Genomic DNA, 20008 nt, shown 5'->3' on the forward strand with positions numbered 1-20008 from the left:
ACCTCTGTCCCACTGAACCTCCTCCTCTCCTTCAGGACCGTCCCACTGTGGATGAATGAGTGAGTGAGCGGTGGGCGTGTCCGGGCCCCTCTCACGGGCCAATCAGAGCCGCGCTGCCGCTGCGCTCTCGTCTTTCTCATTGCATAAGTCGCTGCTCGCTGCAGATCCCCGGATCCCTGAACCCCACTGTAGTTCCCTCTTCACCATGGCAGCTCCAAAGAAAGTCTGCGTCGTGGGCTCCGGAAACTGGCAAGTGATCGCGTTATTCTGGTTATTTTTCTGGTTATGATTCTGGTTATTCTGAGCACATTTACTGGTTGTTAACGCGCCATGAGCCTGTTTATTACATGTGACACCGCGATCACCCGTCATCACAGCGCACGGCTAACAAACTAGCTTTCGTGGGGGAAATGATGCCCTTGTAGGACACTAAAAGCCGCTTTTACATTTAGCAGCAGTTCACTCGTGACCTCGTGTCTGTTCAGATCAGCTCTCCACGTTTTCTGCCCCGAGTGCGGTTTGTGTTTGGATGTCTCGTCACCTGCAGCTGAGTTTACCACTGTTAAACTGTAACTAACCCCTTTACCAAGCCATGCATATAATAACAACCATGTGTGCGAGTGCCTGGAGGGATTATCAGGTGTGCCTTGGAATAAATCCGATACATCCATTTTATTTGCAGATTAAAATGCCTTTAATCAGGCTTGTGCCTCAGTTAAAAGTGTTTTCCTGCAGGTTCCTGTTCTGTAGCAAAGGTCAAAAACAAGACTCTAGAGCACAAGAGCAAACAAACCCCCAAACGTGAACTCATTCATAGTTATTTAATGTAACAAAGTGCAATCATCAATCTAAAGGGAAAAAAAGTTGGAAAACAGTGATATGGCCAGTGGCATTATCAGTCTAAAATAATCTTAGTGACCCCATTTTGAACCCTCACCCACAGTTTGAGAACCGCTGTTGCTTAACATTGGCAGCTTTGGCATTCACACAGAGAACCACTTCAGACTGTTTCCCACATTAGTATTAGAGCCGTTTCATTGGAAAAAGCAATGGATCTGAAAAAGCCAGAGAAGTCATTAAAACCAAACCAGACTCTTGCCCTGTAGCCTTGTTATTGAAGCTAAAATGATCCTTGTCAATGAGTAAATAAGACCCCTGTGGCAAGGAGAGTCTTAGCCTTTTCACATGATTCACCCATTTACATGACTCAGCCTGTAAATGTTGTCCCTCGTTCTTTTTGTATTGAAATGCGACAGTCATTGATGTTTTACCGTTCTTTTTACAGGGGTTCTGCCATTGCCAAAATAGTAGGTGCCAACGCTGCCCTGAATCCAAATTTTGACAACACGGTGAAAATGTGGGTGTTTGAGGAGGTCGTGAACGGACAAAAGCTGACGGAACTGATCAACACTGAGCATGTGAATGTCAAGTACCTGCCTGGACACAAGCTCCCGGAGAACGTGGTGTGCTCCCAATATTATATTCACGCATAAAAGCACAAAAAGCCTTGACTTGTCCAGAGTTTATCTGTTTATTTGGATCCTCTTAAGCCGCTGCCCTGGCTCTTAAACTTACCACCAGTGCACTTTTCTGGCCTTTGTTAAGGACAGGAAATTAGTGTAGTCTTAGTGGGCCTGACAAACTCTATGAAGACTTCAAGACTTAATACTGAAGAAAAACATAATGGAATAATTGTACTTTTCTTAGTCCTAGTTTATATCAGAATATAAGACCACAGTCACCACACAGTAGAAACTAGATGCTGCAGGAGAAGCTACAATTATTTTGTGTTGAAAGTTACATTCTATCCCTTTCTAAAAATATAAATATTTATTTTATTATCACTGTGGTATCGGTTCATTGTTTGAATCGTGAAAGGCCCGTGAATATGATATTTTTACTCACTTTGACCTAGTTAAAGTGATGATTGAGGAGTATTTTAAGAGTTCATCAAAATCAATAAATACACATGTTTCCCGTGTCATTATGATGTAGGTATTGCTTCGTATCAGCCATAAAACCTTTTCTCTCTCACGTGATGCTATGAACTGTCCAGAGTACGATTATTGTATTACTCAATTATCTGATGATTATCTCCATTATGAATTAGTCACAACTAATCTGTTAACTTGTTTCAGGCCTAATTGTGACAAGTCTTTAACATGCTGTGACTTTCATTTAGACAATTTATATCTCTTCTTGTCCGGCTTTAGCTGGGATGAGTTGTGATTTGGACTTGAACCTGATTTATAACTTTATCTGTAATGATTATTTAGTGCAGTTTGTTTCTCGATTTTAGTTTATGGTGGTACAAAAACCCTTAAGTCTGAACATCCATGGCCATGTTTGACTCTTTGTACTCTCTCTTATTGCATGTCGCTTCTTCATTCATTAAACGTCTGTTGTCCTCCTGCAGGTCGCCGTCCCAGACCTGGTGGACGCCTCCAAAGACGCAGACATTTTGATTTTCGTCATTCCTCACCAGTTCATCGCAAAAGTCTGTGACACAATCAAGGGCAAGATCAAGACAGATTCCCTGGGGCTCTCTCTGATCAAGGTGCTGGCTCCTCTTTTCAATCCGTTTTGTGCCGTTTAGTCTTTCCAAACTCGACATATTCCGTCACTTTCTAAACAGAAAGGCTTAGGTCCTGGTGCAGTTTGGACTTTGGCGCAGACTGACCCCTGAGACTTGTTTGTTCGTGCAGGGAGTGGATGAAGGACCCGATGGACTCAAACTGATTTCTGACGTGATTCAGGAGAAACTGGGCATCACCATGAGCGTCCTCATGGGGGCCAACATCGCCAATGAAGTCGCAGATGAGAAGTTTTGTGAAACCACTATTGGTCAGTGCAAACAACGCGGGACTTATTTAAACACATGTATTTGGTCTGTTACTTTTTGCCTCAAACTAGTTAGTAGTATTCAGTAAGTAGTATTCATTAAGTCCCGTTCAGTGAGTTGTATTCAGGAGGAGTCGGCATGCTAATGTTTTTATTTTTTTCAACTCGTGACAAGTTTATTTGGTTTTCTGCTACATATATTTTGTATATCTTTGGGCAAGACATTTATCTATATTGAGTCACACTGTAAAAGTAAATTAGGGCTGGGTTATATATAGCGAAATATTCCTATATAAATACTGATTGATCATGATTTTCTTTTAGATTAATTTTTTTATTAAGGGTTAGGGTTAATCAATCAATCAATCAATCAATCATATTTTATTTGTAGAGCAGTTCAAAGTTCTTTACAATGATAAAAAACACAATACATTATAGATCAAAATACATCAACAAAAGCATAAAAACACTTTCAAATGTATTTAAAATAGTACATTCTCTCAGCTCAACTAAACAGTCTAAGATTTAAACAACTTTAAATGATCAGCATAGTTTCATACGGAGTGTTATTGTCGTTATGTAGATGATAAAGTTGTTAATGACAGTGAGGACTGAATACCATGTACATTTTCACAGGTTGTAAGAATAAAGAGCACGGGACGTTGCTGAAGGAGCTCATGCAAACAAGCAACTTCCGGGTCACAGTTGTGGAGGAATCCGACGTGGTGGAAATCTGTGGCGCTTTAAAGGTTCATGTCATAAAGAAGTCAGCACATCCATTCAGTTTACAGCGTTAAATGTGTCTCTTTTCTCCTTTTCTCTGGCTCCTCAGAACATCGTGGCTGTGGGAGCGGGTTTCTGCGACGGCCTGGGCTTCGGCGACAACACCAAGGCCGCGGTGATCCGTTTGGGGCTGATGGAGATGATCGCGTTCGCCCGGATCTTCTGCACCGCGGGGCCCGTCTCCTCGGCGACCTTCCTGGAGAGCTGCGGAGTGGCCGACCTCATCACCACGTGCTACGGGGGCCGCAACCGGAAAGTGGCAGAGGCGTTTGCCAAGACGGGGAAGGTGAGCTTTACTGTGCACTACATCTGATGAATGAAATGCAACTGTTTTACACGTTAGCTGCCAACATAGCCATTTCTCCATCTCTCAGTCACATCGTTTATTACAATTGACTTATTTTTAGTATTTGAAATGTTATGATGTGTTAAAAAAGATAGAAGAGGGAAAACACAAACTGAAGGAAAATATTGTGACCTAAAATAGTCTACAATATACTGGTCATTTCCATATTTATGAATGTGTCTTTATTAATTCACTTCTCAGGATGTGTTGATGGGATCTTGGAAAGTAGAATAAAGACACCGTAGTTCTGTTTTTCTGGCGTGCATGTAAACATAGTGCGATTCAGAAATGTTACGAGTTCTGAGCTCTTTTGTGGATCCTGTTTCCTGTAACGCGCTGCTTTAAGTTATATGTTTGTTTGTTTTTTAGTCAATTGAAGAGTTGGAGAACGAAATGCTCAACGGGCAGAAGCTGCAGGGTCCAGCCACAGCTGCTGAAGTTTACCTCATCTTGAAGCACAAAGACCTCGTTGACAAGTAAGTAACCAAGCAGCATGCGGCTAAGGCTAAGCTAATGCCATAGACCAAACCTGAATGATAATATACATGACTCTAGTTTTGCCAGAGAGCTTGGGTTTTCTCTTCCATTCCAAAGCCTCTTTTACATTACATAGACTATTTTTCATTATATTTTAGTTATTGTTTTAATTAATTTTGTATTAATTGTTTATCTCTGTTGAATCCTTTAAAAATACATTACCGTAATCTTTCTTGACTTAATGAAATAATAGTTGAATAGTAAAATTCAACAGTTTGATAGCTTTTTTCTTAGCAATTCCTCCCTTTTTCCCCTTTATACTTTATAGTCTCTCTACATTCTTTAAAAATGATATAGTAAATGTCTAGAACGTCGGCCCCTGGTTCACACTGACTAACTCTTCTCTCTCTCCAGGTTCCCTCTGTTTAACGCAGTGTATCAGATCTGTTATCAGGGCCACCCGGTCACAGAGTTCATCACCTGTTTGCAGAACCATCCGGAGCACATGTAAAACCACCACCGCGTGCCTAAAGAGGGAAAAATACAACTCTCTATCTCCACATCCACATCTATCTCCGCCCAACAGGACATATTCACACCACAACTGTGTTCCATTTCTTCCAGCAACTTCATAGTCAAACCTTTATGTCAAGATCTTTTAGAGGAGAAATAGTTCTCTGGGTACTTAGTATGAAACTGTAACATAGGTAGATTTGACATATTGTTCATTGTAAATTGCAATATTCTTCCAGAATCCTTCATAGAGGCATTTCACCGTAGAAAGAAGCAGATTTGAAAATGTACTTGTTTTTACAGTTTGGCATGTTTGAACTGTACTTGCCTGATCCAGGAGTCATTTCTTTTTATAATCTCAAAGTAGTACAGAGAAGTAGGCAGAGATATGGGTTAGGGGAAAATTCAACATTTCTGAGCACGTATACCTCAAGGACAGGATTGCTCTTTCAAAATACAACTTTGAGTAAACTAATGATGGGAAAACGCCGTCCATTTTACACAATATGTCCTCTGTGAAGTGAAGGACTTTTTAACATTTAAGTGTTATTTTTTATGTTTCCTATTTCAACAGGGCTCCGTGATCACATCTAAAATGTTAAAAAACTGAATTTAATAAGTTTAATTTTAAATTGGATAAAAGTTTGTCAAGATGAACCTGAAACCAGTTCAAAATACAGTTTCTTATTTCAACGCAAAACTCAATTAAACTCATTAAAATATTATATTGTTTTTTTTGACACAAGTGACTTCTCTAGCAGATAGGCACACACCTTTCTGGTGGGAGGTCTGCGGCGTGCCCGTCTCCATGGAGATGTTAATGTGTTGCCAGGGATATTCCACAGTATGGCATTAACCGTTAACCTAGAATTTGTTTCATTACAGGTGATTTTATTGCTTTAAATCCCCCTGAAAAACACGTATTCTTGAGTGAAGTCCCCTCTCCACAGATCTGACCTGTAACTTGAGATGGATGAGTTTAATGCCATGCTGTGGAACATTTCAGACAAAGCCATAGCATCTCCTTGGAGACAAGCAGGTGGTGCACTATAAAACTGCTAAAAACCAAATGAAAAAAAAACAAATGAAGAGATGCTAAATAAATAAATTGCTGAATAAATATAGACTATAGAATATAAACTACTTCAAACACTAATGAAGTTAATGCATATTATGTATATATCCATTTTGAACAGACTAATATGCCTTAGTAACACGTTACAATTATGCATTCAAGACAAGGGCTTTTTTACAGTCAAATGTCTTTGTCCAGTGAATGCATGGAATATGTAAAGATGATATAAAAATGATATAATAGTTGGCAATACCTCATTTCATGTTGATAATCTGAAGTCTTCTGTAATTGACTGAATCTTAATTGTTCTTGCACTGTACATGGGCTGACCGCACAGCAGAAGAAGAAGCAAGTGCCTTTTAGTGCGCACGGTCGTCTCACAGCCATATTCTCTCAGTGTGACAACCATAACGCTGTGACAACCTTACCGTCCGCTCCGGCTCAAAACTGACTGTTTTAGTTCATTTCAATGTGTGTTTGTAATTGTCCATCTGTGAATAAATGAATTCAGCTGAGGCTCTGCAGTCTTCATGTCGCTGCCATCACCTGTTTGAATGTGACTTTTCCAGTATGACATTAAATATATAAATACTGTATATCTTGCATTTATTCAACTGCAGGTTTTTTTGTTGCAAAGACAAGAAAAAAGACACATTTTAAAAACAATGGACAAAATCCAACAATTATTCAGAACTTATGTGCTCTAATTCCTCTTTTTTTTCCTAATGCCACTTCCTTATTTTCTACTTTTACTCATTTACTTGCCTTATGTTCTACCTGGTCCAGTAATTTGTGTGTTATTTTGTTATAATAAATAAATAATGCATTAATTTTTTTTTAAATACAAGAATAATGTGTAATTGTGAAAAAGTAAAACAAATTACGTGAGTCTTTGGGTCCCTGAAAAGCGCTATATAAATAAAAGATTTATTATTATGAGAAAATACATCTTGCCATAGGCTTTACAAATAATAAGTTAATTTGTGTGATAAATTGTGGGGCCTTAAAATATTGATCTGCAGAAGTTATCAGCCACAACAAGACAAACATTAGATATCAGCTAAAAACAGAATCCATATGGGAGTCATTTTCTTGCGTCTGTAATCTCGGTTTTTGCAATAGACTTCTGCAATCTATAAATACCATTTAATTTTTCCATAATCTCTCGTGTACCAAATTTATTCAAAAATGGAACAACGCACCAAAGTAGAGCCAAACTAGTTTATTACAAGTAGTGGAAATGTGTTTTGAGTCAAGCATCAGGAGAGCAACAGCATTCAGTGTCGCTCCAGTACAAATGGAAGAAAAGTCATCTATATTTGAACAACTGTAAACATAATACAATGGAATGGATATTGAGGCTGTTATGCAGAAAGTAAACTAGTCTGATATTTAAGACTATCGCAGTTTGTTCGAATAAAAGCATCAAGCTGCCCCACCTTTTAAAACGTATTCACCCTTTAAACAGACATGAGCAAAGGAAGCAGAGATGATCAAATATAATGATAAGCAGCTTAAGCTTAATGGTGTTACTAAGATGTTCGAGTTTGTTCATATGAAAGGCTGTGAATCTAAAAGGCATAAGTGAAATTCTAAAAAACAAAACAATAATAATGAGCTCTATGCACCTTGTTTAATATTACATTGAGAAATAGCTTGAAATGTTGAATGTAGGTTGCTTATTTGAGCAGTTTCAAACAGTAGATAGTTAAAATTATGAGTAGGTTAATTATTGTTGTTCAAGTGTTGTCTGACATTGACATTTTCTTGCACAAATTGATCCTAAAAACTCAACTTGAGCCAAGTGTCTCGAGTGTCACACACTTGGATCAATCGCTCACGTCCTTGTAGATCCCCAGCCTTCTAAAACTATTGTACCAAAGATGTTAAAGCATTCAATAGGATAGTTTATTACTTTGTATTTTACTGTTGTTTTGACCTTTGTGTGGATGTTGTTTGAATGCTCCGTGGTATAAAAAGTAACAAGTCAATGATATATCCCAAAATAACAAGATACTTTCAACAGTTGGTTTTTCAGTGCTGTTTGAAACGCCTCCAAAGACACTTGATAAAAGGGACACGGTGCTGCTCATGTCCTACAATCCTAACGCTGCTGCCGCCTCCTTCTCTACAGCTTGTGCGGGTTCACCCACTTATAACGGCCTTCGTAACGGAACCCAACTTTCTTTGACAGTTCATCTGCTTCTGCTGGTCCTCGGCTGCAAAGGAAACCAGAATGAAATGAGAAGAAATGAGTGCATGATACTTATATTTTTAGTTCATGTTGAAGTGTTCTGTACCTTCCGTATTTGTATGGAATAGGTTTAGGCTTCGCTTTTTCAATCTCATGGAGAAGAGGTGTGAAAATCCTCCACGCTTCCCTTAATTCATCGCTGTAAAAAATAAGACACTTTTACACTTTGTTGATGAATAAAGAGGAATGAGAGTGTCATCTAGTGGCAACAACTAGAGTAGGAAGTAATGCAAGCTGGTATTTCACAAATACTTTCAAACTAAAATAATAGAGTTGCCATAAACCTTTGCATGAAAACATTGTGGCTTAATTCAATTTGAGCTTAATAAACACAAGCACAAACTTGCCATAAAAACAATACATTCTGTTTGTGACTGACCTTCGCACAAAGTGCATCTGACTTCCACAGAAAACATCAAGAATGAGGCGTTCATAAGCATCTGGAAGCTTCACATCCTAAAAAGTAAAACAGGTTTTGGTGTTGGATATCAAAAATATTTCAGGATACTCAGGGACTTGTTAATAATCATTTAATTTATCATCAAACAGGGGAAACCCAATGAGAGACTCTTTTTCATGAGTCCTCTGTTTGTTTGTTTGTGTTTGTTTGTTTGTTTGTTTGTTTGTGTTTTCAACAAACCAGGATATGCAGATGAAATAAAGATAAAAACATTAAATCAATAAAATTAATAAAAACATAAAAACCCACTTTCACATACAATATGAGATCAAATCATGCAAAGCAAGTGTGACGGCATTGTGGGAAATCTTTAACAGACATGTAATTAAATAGTCCCGCCTTAGAGCCGGGCCTTAGAGCCGGGCCTTAGAGCCGGGCCTTAGAGCCGGGCCTTAGAGCCGGGCCTTAGAGCCGGGCCTTAGAGCCGGGCCTTAGAGCCGGACGATAAACGAGTTCAGAGGTTTTAACACTGTTGCTGGAGAATACATATACAATATCTGGATTAGAATATTTCTCAGCTCTTGTATGCGTTTGTTGAATGAGAGTTTATCATCAATCCAGATGCCCAAGTATTTGTAATGGGGAACTTGCTCTTGGGGTAAATATTGTTTGAGTCCCGAGAGCGCATTTTGTAGAACTGCATACTTTATTTTGAAAACTTGAATTAATTAAAATGTTGAAATGCAAACACTTTTATGGTAGAAGACGCCCTCGCATATAGAGTCAACTAAATGATGAATCAACTAAACAATTAAAGCCTACACCACTACTACAACTTACAGTACATTATTCCCCGTTACCATGGCATTTCTGTTCAATGACCAATACAATGCCATTGCTGTTAAGTAAAGGGAAACTCTGCGGCCCCCTCACCTTGTATCTGCATGAGCCCCTTCTCTGCGGCCCCCTCACCTTTTATCTGCACGAGCCCCTTCTCTGCGGCCCCCTCACCTTTTATCTGCACGAGCCCCTTCTCTGCGGCCCCCTCACCTTTTATCTGCACGAGCCCCTTCTCTGCGGCCCCCTCACCTTGTATCTGCTCCTGTACGTCAGGTCGAGCTCGGTCTCCTCGGGGTGGAAGTAAACTCCTGGTTTTTTGCTCATCATTTTGAGGTAGACGGCCTCGTTGGGCTGCACGCGGACCACCAGCTCGTTTCTGCAGCACTGGCTGTCAAAAATGTCCCCGGGGACATCTGTGAACTGCAGCCGCACCTCCGCCTTCCTCTCGTTCAGAGCCTTCCCACAGCGCAGGATGAACGGGACCCCTGCACGGATAAAGGTCAGGTGGAGGTCAGGTGGAGGAATAAGGCACAACTAATTCATGTTGCAATTCATTTCTTAGATTTGACGTAGTAATCTCATCATTATTATTATCATCACATCGCTAGAAACTGGCACATTGTCAGGCTCAGATGACAAATTTATTTTTAAATCGTCATATCGCCCACTTTTAGTCATGACTATAGAGAATATTGAATTAATCCAGCAATTTAAAGGTTAAGTATTATGTACAACTTCATTGATTTAATGTTTGTAGTCATTTTATCGTTGCTTTATGGAACTACAGCTTCTCAATATGTTTCATTCACCAACGTTTAACTTTAATGTGACTTTTTCTTCCAGACACCTTTTTATGAGTGATTCCCATTTTAAAACTCAGAATATTGTCTATGTAGAGCTGCTTGATAATGGCCGAAATATTAATAATGATTATGAATTTTGAACTGTCAAAAGTTAACCATATTATCATTTATTAGTAATGTTTTGTGGAGCTACTGTAGATTGGATTAGAGTGGCATCGCGCCAGGTTTTGAGGGGCAGAATAAGTGCACATAAAGTATTATTTATTATTATTCATGTGGTCCTCGGGTTTCCAAGATGAGGATTATTAAAATGGATTTGTTTGCATTCATGTGCTTTTATCTTGCAAAGTCTGGATTTTAAATAAATAATAATAAAACCACCAAGTCTCGTCTTATAACAGCATTTAACAGAGCGAGCCAGTTAGATTTCAGCTGCCTCTGGTGACCCCTGACCCCGACAGTAAACCCCTAAAAGTAGTAACGTCTCAAAGAGCTCATGTATCAAAGATGTATTAACAAATAAGTGGATTTTCGTCAGCTTTTCTGCAGCTTTGACCTGAGTTCTGTTCCCAACTTGTGCCAGTTTTCATATCCATTGTCAGTGCATCTGTTTTTTCATTGATTGGAGTGATAAATGACGGCACAAAAAACATGGGGAAAAGAGCTGACTATAAAACACTACAACTGAAAGCATTTACCGTCCCAGCGTTCGTTGTGCACATAAAGCACGGCTGAAACAAACGTGGCCTGTGTGGAGCCTTTGGGAACAGTGGGGTCGTCCAAGTATCCCAGTTTAGCATCTCCCTCTCCCTCCGGGTCCCCCACGTACTGACCGAGCACCACGTCTGACGGGCTCACCGCGGAAATGGACTTCAGCACTTTGACCTGCAACACAGTCACCTTAAGTCATCTGATCAACTTTTGACAAATTTCTTAAAACTTACAATTATTGACCTTGCTTTTTGTGATATGTAGACTTTTCTATGTGTGCACTTTCTGTCTTTGAAGTATTTTAATCTGTTTTATGTTGCTTTTTACAGTCTTGTGAAGCTGTGCTTAAAAGGTGCGGTGTAAACAAAGATTTTTATTTGCAATTTTGTTATTTGCATTATGTTTTAACAAATAATATTAAGTTAACGATGCTCCTACACATGTATAGAATGTGTCCTAATGTTTGGAAGAACACCAAAATAATTACTGCAAATATAATAGAACCATTTGATGTATTTCAGACTGTGTTTGTGGAGGTCGGAGCTACAGGGTGGGCAGGGTCAACCAGAGCAGGCCCAGTGAGGACCACAGTTCTCTGCAGAGGTCATAATATTACCTTAATGATTAGCTACATACATAGGGACAATTTAAATAGGATTTTGGACTAAACAAAACACACAAAAAGACAAACACAACAAAATGCATTAGGACTGATTTGGACAGGTACGTGGGACTAAAAGTATAGTACTACGTGGATGTAGTAACGATTATTTCCAAATACAAACACCATGACGAAACAGCAGTGAAATACTAACATTTTCAACTATTTGAGCATAAGTCCTCTAGTATGTGAGCAGCTTTATCAAATCAAACTTTCTGAACAATAAAGGGAAGTTACTGTATTATAAATGTTATACTGTGGCCTGAATACTTTGATCAACCGAATAATCCTGGCATCCCTAAAACAAATACAGTAATAATACTATTTATTCCTAACAAACCTTTTCGTCCCTGACGTCATCGGAGCTGGTGGAAGCGGGCTTCTCCATGGCAACCAGACTGAGAATCTGGACTAAATGGTTCTGCATCACATCCCTGAATAACACAAAAGAGCAGGTGTTACAACAATAACAGCGTGCGGACTGGACAGTTGTGTTGGTTACGATTGGTCCATCAAATTTTGACTCAATACATTTCCATAATATCAACACGCTTACCTAATTTTATTTGATACATTTTTAGAGTCAAATTTTCACTTCATGGTTCAAATTGATGTTCGAGTACGGTAGTCCTTTTTGTGGACCATTACTCAGTAATACAATAGAATAGAAAATACTCTCTATACAATAGTTATAACAATAGTTTGTGTAATCAATAATATATTAAGACCATTCTGAAACTATTCAGGAAAGGTTCAAATGTGTCCCATTTATGTATTTTCTCCATGTAACATGTAGTTTTGATACCAGATTAAGTGTTAAGTTATTGATTGAGTATTGATTCATTTTGGACAACCATAAAGAAGTTTTATAGGGTTTTTTTTACTGTGAGGAAAAACAGACTGGACTTGCAGTTTTTTTCATTAAAATGGAAAGGGCTGTATTAAATGTAGTGCTTCATCCTCACCTAATGATGCCAAAATCATCAAAGTACCCGCCCCGGCCTTGTGTGCCGAAGGGCTCTTTGAAGGTGAGGACCACACAGGCGATACTGTCCCGGTTCCAGATTGGTCCAAAGATACGATTCCCAAACCTACAAACAGAGTCACATGATCAAGGCTCCAGCAACAGCTGAGCGTGACACGCACAAATAATATTCCAGTCTTTTGTTTAAGGGTGCAGAAAGTCGTTACTAAGCAAACAAACCGGTGAGGGTTTGTAGGTCACAGTGACAAATGATGTGCAACAAACTTGTAGTCATATATTTCAACGGTACATGATTTAAATGTACTTGAACTCATCTTAACTATGACACATTTCACATGTCTGGGTCCACCACTGTAAGGCTTGTTCAATTATAGCGATTTTAATCGCTTTTATTTTAATTATACAACCCGCTCCAGCACACAATTTTTATACTTGAGTTAGAAAAATACCAAAAAAAAAAAAAAAAAAAAAAATCACCCAGTACTAGGGATGTAACAATAACCAAACTAGTGTTATAACTTATCATCAAAAGTCTCAAGATTATATAGTGGCTGTCACAATATATTGAATTACAAGCTCCTTCGCTGAAAAGTATTGGGGGTTTTCAGCAGCCGCTAAAGTAACAGAGGGACCCACATCGACCCAGAATCTCAGATATAAAAGTGCTGAAGAACAGTATTTCTGTTTTCTGCTCTGACTTTAGCATAGGGTTAGGGGTGAGGTGCATCGGACTGTTGTGGTGAAGAAGGAGTCGAAAGGCAAAGCTCTCGATTTACCGGTCTACGTTCCTACCCTCACCTATGGTCATGAGCTTTGGGTAATGACCCAAAGGACAAGATTGCGGATACAAGCGGTCGAAATGAGTTTCCTCCACCGAGTGGCTGGGCGCTCCCTTAGAGATAAGGTGAGGAGCTCTGTCACACGGGAGGAGCTCGGAGTAGAGCCACTGCTCCTCCACATCGAGAGGAGCAGCTGACGTGGCTCAGAAGTGGCAGGACACGCTGGAGGGACTATGTCTCTCCTGGGCTGGGAACACCTGGGGAGGAGCTGAAGTGTCTGGGGTGGGGGACGTCTAGGAATCCCCACTTTGGCTGCTGCCCCCGTGACCCAATCCCGGATAAAGTGCATGGAAATGGATGGAAGAAGTTGAAATAGTGACTGTATCAAGCCAACTTTCTCCTCAAGAGTAACATTTTTCAACAGAGAATAAAACAATAACTTTTAGTAATTCAGTTACGGCCATAAAACTCCTGCACAGGATGAATCATTGACCTTATTAAACAAGGGAGTGTCTACAGAGCCGAAACTGCTAGGCTATTTTGTGCCGCGGCTCCTGAAACTGCTGGGCTATTTGACCGCGCCGCGGCTCTGCAGCCACGGCCATTAAACAAAGTAGAACATCTCACCTGAGCACCATGAGGTTTTGCACCATTTCTTTGCCCAAATAGTGGTCTATGCGGTAGATCTGCTCCTCTGTGAACAGCGAGGAGAGGTGCGAGGACAGCTCCTCAGAACTCTGCAGGTCACGTCCAAATGGCTTCTCTACGATGATCCTGTTCCAGCCTCTGGGCACAAACACCAGGAGTTATGTGGAACAATTATTGTGTGCAAGTTATTCTCACATGACATGACAGTAGTGATTATGTTAATCTAGTTACATATGTAACTAGATTAACGTAATCATTAATATTTTTAAATGACATGTATAAACAAAACCCGTTCCAGAATCCTACTAATAAACATAAATCACAAATGTAATAACAATCCCCACGATTTTGGTCATCTGTGACAAAAGATTTCTGATCGTGGGGAAAATATTGAGCCGTGGTTCAAATTAGAGGGTTGTAGCTCTCACAGTGAGACATAAACAAAGACTAAACCTAGAACTACAGTTGTACAACCAAAGACGAGCTGCGATGTAAATCAAACCTGTCTGATATATTGAAAGAGTGAGCCCTCCTCTCGCTGTCTCTACGATCAATCGCGGTCAAACGTGTGGTCAACAATAAGACCAACGCTCAGTCGAAGAACCATCGTGACTCTGTCGTCTCATGACTTGAAATCCTTGTTTTCTCTATGTGGATGAATTGTGTTTGCTTAATGTCTGCGTTACATCGCTCCAAACACTTACTTTTTGCTCATACACAGGTGTTTGATGTTCCTGGTGACGTCGTGGTAAACGGACGGGGGCAGAGCCAGGTAGAACAGACGATTGGCTTCAGCTCCTCCGGGCAGAGATAGAAGGTGTTTGTTCAGAGCCGAGAAGGAAGCGTCATCATCATATTTCCCACTAATGTACGTGTTCCTTTTGAAAAACGCGTCTAACCTCTCAGCCTCCGAGTCTGAAACCTGAGCAAGCACAAGGACAGATTTGTGAGCACAGATTATATGATGTTAGAGGTAGGATAAATAATATCTGATAACAATATTCAGACAATATTCAGGGAAATCCATCAGAAAAGCATTAAAACGTGTCTGTAAATGTTGTGGTTGAGGTTCAAATACAAAATGTGAATTCACTGTAAAATTGAAACAGAATATGTTTGCAGCCCTTTTTTGATTATTATTATTATAATTATTGTATATTTCATATTCTAATTTAATTTACCATGTTTCCAAAACAATCTTTAAATATTTTCCTCTTTTTTAAAATCTACATCTCGCATCAACTGGACAGTCAGGTCTAGATCAAACTCCCGCTGCCTCACAAAAGTCAGAATTCCAATATGGCGGTGACCGAAACTGAAGTTACTGGCCCCAACATGGCCGGTCCCGCTGAAATAGCTCAGGCAATCATTTTTTCTCTTGAGTCCAAATCCGCTCTCTTGTCCCTAACCCTAACTCAGTGTCTGAAGCGTATCGAGGGCCGCCATATAATTATTGTCTTTTTAGGGCCGCCACGAGGACCGCCATATTGGGGCCAATTCTGACTTCCATGAGGCAGCATTTGATCTAATACTGACCTCCACTGGAGGACAGGGTTTCAAAAGCACAAAATGTTGAACTCAATTGTTTTTGTTAGGGACTGGCTCCACAGACCTGTCATAATGCTTATGTCTTAAAGGAGATGACAGCTAGCACCACTTTCTGAAGCTATCTATAAAAAAAACTATAAAAAAATATTTCACTTTGGTTTATTGATTCAATGAGAAGACATTGAACTTTGTTGCAGTTTTATTTTCATGTTGAAAGGCTCTGTAATCACCGAGATATGACCCATAAGCCAGGTAAACAAATCTGCAATCTGACAATTAAACAGCAAATTCTACCATAAAAACGTTTGAAACGTATGGAATTCTAGAAAAGTTTGAGTTCACATGAACCCAACCAATATTGCATAACCTTGCTTTGATGATTTTATTTGGTCAACTTTTACCTTCAGATATGGCAAAGCGGCCGCTCTGATTGCAGCGACTGTCAACTGGGAACGAGCGTAACCCACAAAGTATGTGTGCTCTGGAAGAAGACCGTCTCTGAACAGCCACCTGAAAGAATGTTTGAGAAGAAAAAGATTTATTATAAAGCACAAGTTGGCCGTCAGTTACATTTTTCAGGTATTAAGGTTCCCTCACCAGAGTGTCGGGTAAATTTTCTTCTTTGCCAAATCTCCCTGTGGTGCAAACACGATACAAAATTTGAATTAAAAAGCAGTTTGTGAAATACAATTATGTTACAAAGTCAAATAAAACAGAACAAATAATGGAAATGGAATGTAATGGAAAATGGAGTGTTTGCCAAGCGCAGTGAAAGGCACATATCTTAAAAACACACAAATGTCACTCGGCTCTAAAGTAGAAACTGCAGTCTAGTCCCAGAGGTCATTGTCATCTGCAGGGAAGCCAACACACAGGTGACAGTGACATTATCCATTTACAGAATGTGAAAGGAAATGCCAAAAAGTGAATGAACTAAAGTGCTGCCCGGTGGTTGAGTGTATGCCCGGCTCCAGGTGCAGCCGGCCAGTGTCGTGAGTTTGAGTCCCGACTCTGACTATTTACTGCGTGTCCTCTCTTTTCTCTCATCCCCCGTTTCATGCTCAGCTGTCCTGTCCAATAAAGCCTAAGGGCCTTTAACAAAACAAACAAACTTGAAACAAAAAAAATGAAACACAAAACTAGCATCAAAATAACTAGGTACTCATTTGAACAGGTATCAATACTGAAAAACCTTAGCTTATCATTGGATTTATATCAAATATAGGGGGATATTAAAGAAACTGCAGTTATTTGGTGTTGTGAATTACATTATATAGTCTTGAAAATAGATTTAATTTGTATACAGTAGTAGTAATAATAATCATCATCATAATAATCATATTAATAACTTGAATTAACAATTTGGTTTACCCATTTACTTATTATTACCAGTTTCTAAATTATCCTATATTGTCAATATTTTTTTTCAGCAGTAAGTTCAAAGTGTATTATCGTGTATTGTTTTTTTTTAATGCATTTTTTTAAACTTTCACTTTACTGCTGTTGACTAGCCAACTGAGTGATCTATGTTTAGGGCCGTTTTGCTGTATCCTCTTAAAACTTAAAAATAAAGTATTAAAAAATTGTAATAATAAAAAATGTATTCTTGTGACAGGCCTAATTGTGCAATAAAAACACCGTAATAGAGTTTGAAATGTTACAATGCTAGAACAGACTATTCTCTGCTCTATAGGTCAGACACTAGAGGGCAATCAACCAAGCTGCCATGAAACCTGTCCTTTCAATACCAATGTAAGACTTTCATGACCTTCCAAAATACAGTGTGATTAAATGACTTTTACCATGTGCCTCTGCCACAGGCTTAACCATAAACCCGAACACCCAGTGATTCACCGCTCAAAGCAAAATCCTCACAACCCTCCATTGAAAAGAAAGTGCTGAGTCTCTGTGACGCTGGAAAATCCACCAAGAGCAAAAAAAACATCTGATCAACCAAAGCTAAATGAGACGTCAGGATGACATTTGCAATCCCAAGTGTAAAGATAAGAATGCTGATTTTATGTAACTCTAGTTAGTCATGTAACCTAAACTAAAAGGAAGAAAGACAGGGCTTATTGCAGGAGGAAGTAAAACCAGTTTGACATGTCCTAATCACCTCAAGTGCAATTCTGTGTTTTCCCAGGTGATATTAACACACCGGACAATGATCTGGGATGTAAAAATATGACACTGCAATATTATAACTGTAATAACTTTATAGACTGATGATGGAGGTGATATTGAGGCTTTGTAGATTATAGGCGTGTCACTGTAATTATCCGACTTCAAAGGTGCACTATGTAACCTTTTTGAGTAAATGCAAAATATGTCAATATCATATCAAGCATAATTTAAGGCAAAGCAATAACCACCACCAAAAGTTACACCGGACACCTTTATGTACATAAGAGGTCAGCAATATTTTAGGAGTTTACGGTTTCTGACATATTCAAAAGTATTTTTATATATTCTTAGTAATACATCGTTATCCACAATTCAAAACAGATCCTGCGCACTCACAGAAGCGCCCATGATGATGAAGACGTGGGCGTCAGACTGGTGGAACTCCTTATCATTGTGGAGCTCTTTCCTCAACTCCCCGAAAACCTCCGAGCGAGAAAGAGGAAGAGGAACGTTACTGCTCATCTTCTCTGGGGATCTGTGTGGAGGTTCTGGACAGGAAGCAAAAAGAACTACAAGTTAAAAGTCATATTTTACAAAGCAACTTGTTTGATTGCACGAGTGGGCATGATGTCCGATTACTCTGTATATTACAACTGGATTTCAATAGATTTCAGCAGTCAAGAACTTAAGTCGCATTTGTTTCCCACAAATTCCAGCAGGATTATGGGGGTAATAATTATTTTGCTTTAGAATTTAATGTCATATAATTTGTGGGGTACAAATGTCACTTATTACCTATATATTATTTATTTGTTTACTTTATTATTATATTATTTGAGTGTCCAAAAAGTGTTGTATAAATTTGATGTACTATTCGTATTTCATCCTTAAACAGTGTGATTTTTTGGTGCAAATGTATAATCCATGTGTTTTTTAAACTATGGGACTCTATTAACGGGAATTATTATAACATTATTGCCTGGAGTTTCTCGTGAACAATTTCAATGGATGTATATCATCCTGAACCCAAAGAGGAACTAAGACTGCTCAACTATAATCGTATAACCTGGATATACACTCTTCTTGAGTAACTTGCATTACCAGTCCTCTTTCAAACACCACCACATCCAGAAATAGTCAGCCTCAAGAAACTGTAATGACATTAGTCCAATCCCTGTATTTAGTTGGCCAACTCTAATCCAAACAGGAATAAAGCTAGAGGCAACTAAGATAGCGACATCCCTTACACCCAAAACAACACCACAAACACTGCTGAAGTAAAAGAAGAAATAAACTTTGCAAAATGTAAATTTAGCAGGAAATGTATAAAAAATGACTGCTTTTTGCTTCCGGGATCACATCATTAGCCCAGCATGCAGACAATTCAAAAACATGATTACTTTGCAAAACTAGAAATATCAGCTCGTCCTGTGGTAGCTTTCCAATTAGCCACATCATGCTAAAAGAAAACAAACCACGCTACTCACGTTGCTTTAGCAAAACACAGCGAAACGCAACGATGCAGCGGATACTTTTAGACAATCGGAGGCGAAGTAGTCCGAGCTAGTGATGCCATGGGTGTGCAAATGTGCGATGTGGAGCAGGGTGCAGCCCACTTCCCTGTTAAAGGCAGATTTGAGTTGTTTTATTGGTTTGTTGAGACTCACCAGCGCTCGGTCGACTTCCCATCCCTGTCGACTAAGTGACGTAGCGGCGCGCGGGGGGCGGGGCTTCAGTGTCAACGACCCCGCCCACTACTGCTCGTTTATGATTAGATAATAGATTTAAAGGGGCCCTATTGTGTTTGTGTCTGTACGTTTTATAGAAAGGAAGACGTTTGTCATTGCAGGAATTTATGTTTTTCAAGGTTTCAGCAATAAAAGCACCTGCAATTAAATAAATGCCATTCCGTGGGATATTCAAGGCAAAGCAAGAACAAGCAAGTGACAAGCAATAAGCCCTGACATGAGTGAACTTGGTATCAAATTCAGATTGCATTGTCCAAGAAGTGCTTATTCATTACATTGGTGCATTTTGAATTACACATATTTGTCTAAAGAACCACGCCTATTGGCCGCTTGCTCTGTCAGGGAGTGGTGAGTGGATTGCATTGAGCACGGTCTAATGCCGGAAAAGAATGAATAAAAGCTTTTGAATTCTGATCAACAATTATGTAAATCTTTTAGATTTGCTGTAGCCTTGTCAGGTGAGTAGATGTAG

At 39.3% G+C, this 20008-nt stretch overlaps 2 protein-coding genes across 3 annotated transcripts; one reads left to right on the top strand and one right to left on the bottom strand.

Moving 5' to 3' along the window:
• The first annotated feature begins 138 nt into the window (after positions 1–138).
• Positions 139–5091, top strand: LOC140362897 (glycerol-3-phosphate dehydrogenase [NAD(+)], cytoplasmic). The gene is made up of 8 exons (XM_072449180.1): positions 139–249; positions 1286–1463; positions 2417–2557; positions 2706–2844; positions 3478–3590; positions 3674–3910; positions 4340–4446; positions 4862–5091. Exons 1-8 carry the CDS (start codon positions 206–208, stop codon positions 4956–4958), a joined length of 1056 nt encoding a protein of 351 aa, XP_072305281.1. The 5' UTR covers positions 139–205; the 3' UTR covers positions 4959–5091.
• Positions 5092–7242: 2151 nt separating this feature from the next.
• On the bottom strand, positions 7243–19496 carry LOC140362898 (glucose-6-phosphate 1-dehydrogenase-like). Of its 2 annotated transcripts, none has more exons than XM_072449181.1 (13): positions 19456–19496; positions 18185–18336; positions 16262–16299; positions 16066–16174; positions 14821–15038; positions 14096–14254; positions 12670–12795; positions 12045–12138; positions 11031–11217; positions 9779–10014; positions 8669–8745; positions 8336–8428; positions 7243–8254 (listed from the first exon to the last, which is right to left on the bottom strand). In XM_072449181.1, the coding sequence occupies exons 1-13, from the start codon at positions 19475–19477 to the stop codon at positions 8164–8166; spliced, it is 1602 nt and encodes a 533-aa protein (XP_072305282.1). In that variant the 5' UTR covers positions 19478–19496; the 3' UTR covers positions 7243–8163. The 2 variants fall into 2 exon arrangements, with proteins under 2 accessions (XP_072305282.1, XP_072305283.1); XM_072449182.1 differs by having other exon boundaries at positions 19276–19477.
• Positions 19497–20008: the final 512 nt, after the last annotated feature.

Source organism: Eucyclogobius newberryi, unplaced genomic scaffold (assembly GCF_026437365.1).
Source record: "Eucyclogobius newberryi isolate DKJ021-1_F unplaced genomic scaffold, fEucNew1.0.hap1 SCAF_17, whole genome shotgun sequence".
NCBI classification, from domain to species: domain Eukaryota; kingdom Metazoa; phylum Chordata; class Actinopteri; order Gobiiformes; family Gobiidae; genus Eucyclogobius; species Eucyclogobius newberryi.

Coding starts and splice junctions, on each gene's coding strand:
- LOC140362898 (XM_072449181.1), bottom strand. CDS start 19,477: ATGGGAAGTCGACCGAGCGCTG. Junction 16,300..18,184: donor TCATCATCATGGGCGCTTCT/GTGAGTGCGCAG, acceptor TTTGCACCACAG/GGAGATTTGGCAAAGAAGAA. Junction 15,039..16,065: donor CCGCTTTGCCATATCTGAAG/GTAAAAGTTGAC, acceptor GTGCTTGCTCAG/GTTTCAGACTCGGAGGCTGA.
- LOC140362897 (XM_072449180.1), top strand. CDS start 206: ATGGCAGCTCCAAAGAAAGTCTGCGTCGTGGGCTCCGGAAACTG. Junction 2,558..2,705: donor TGGGGCTCTCTCTGATCAAG/GTGCTGGCTCCT, acceptor TTGTTCGTGCAG/GGAGTGGATGAAGGACCCGA. Junction 2,845..3,477: donor GTTTTGTGAAACCACTATTG/GTCAGTGCAAAC, acceptor ACATTTTCACAG/GTTGTAAGAATAAAGAGCAC.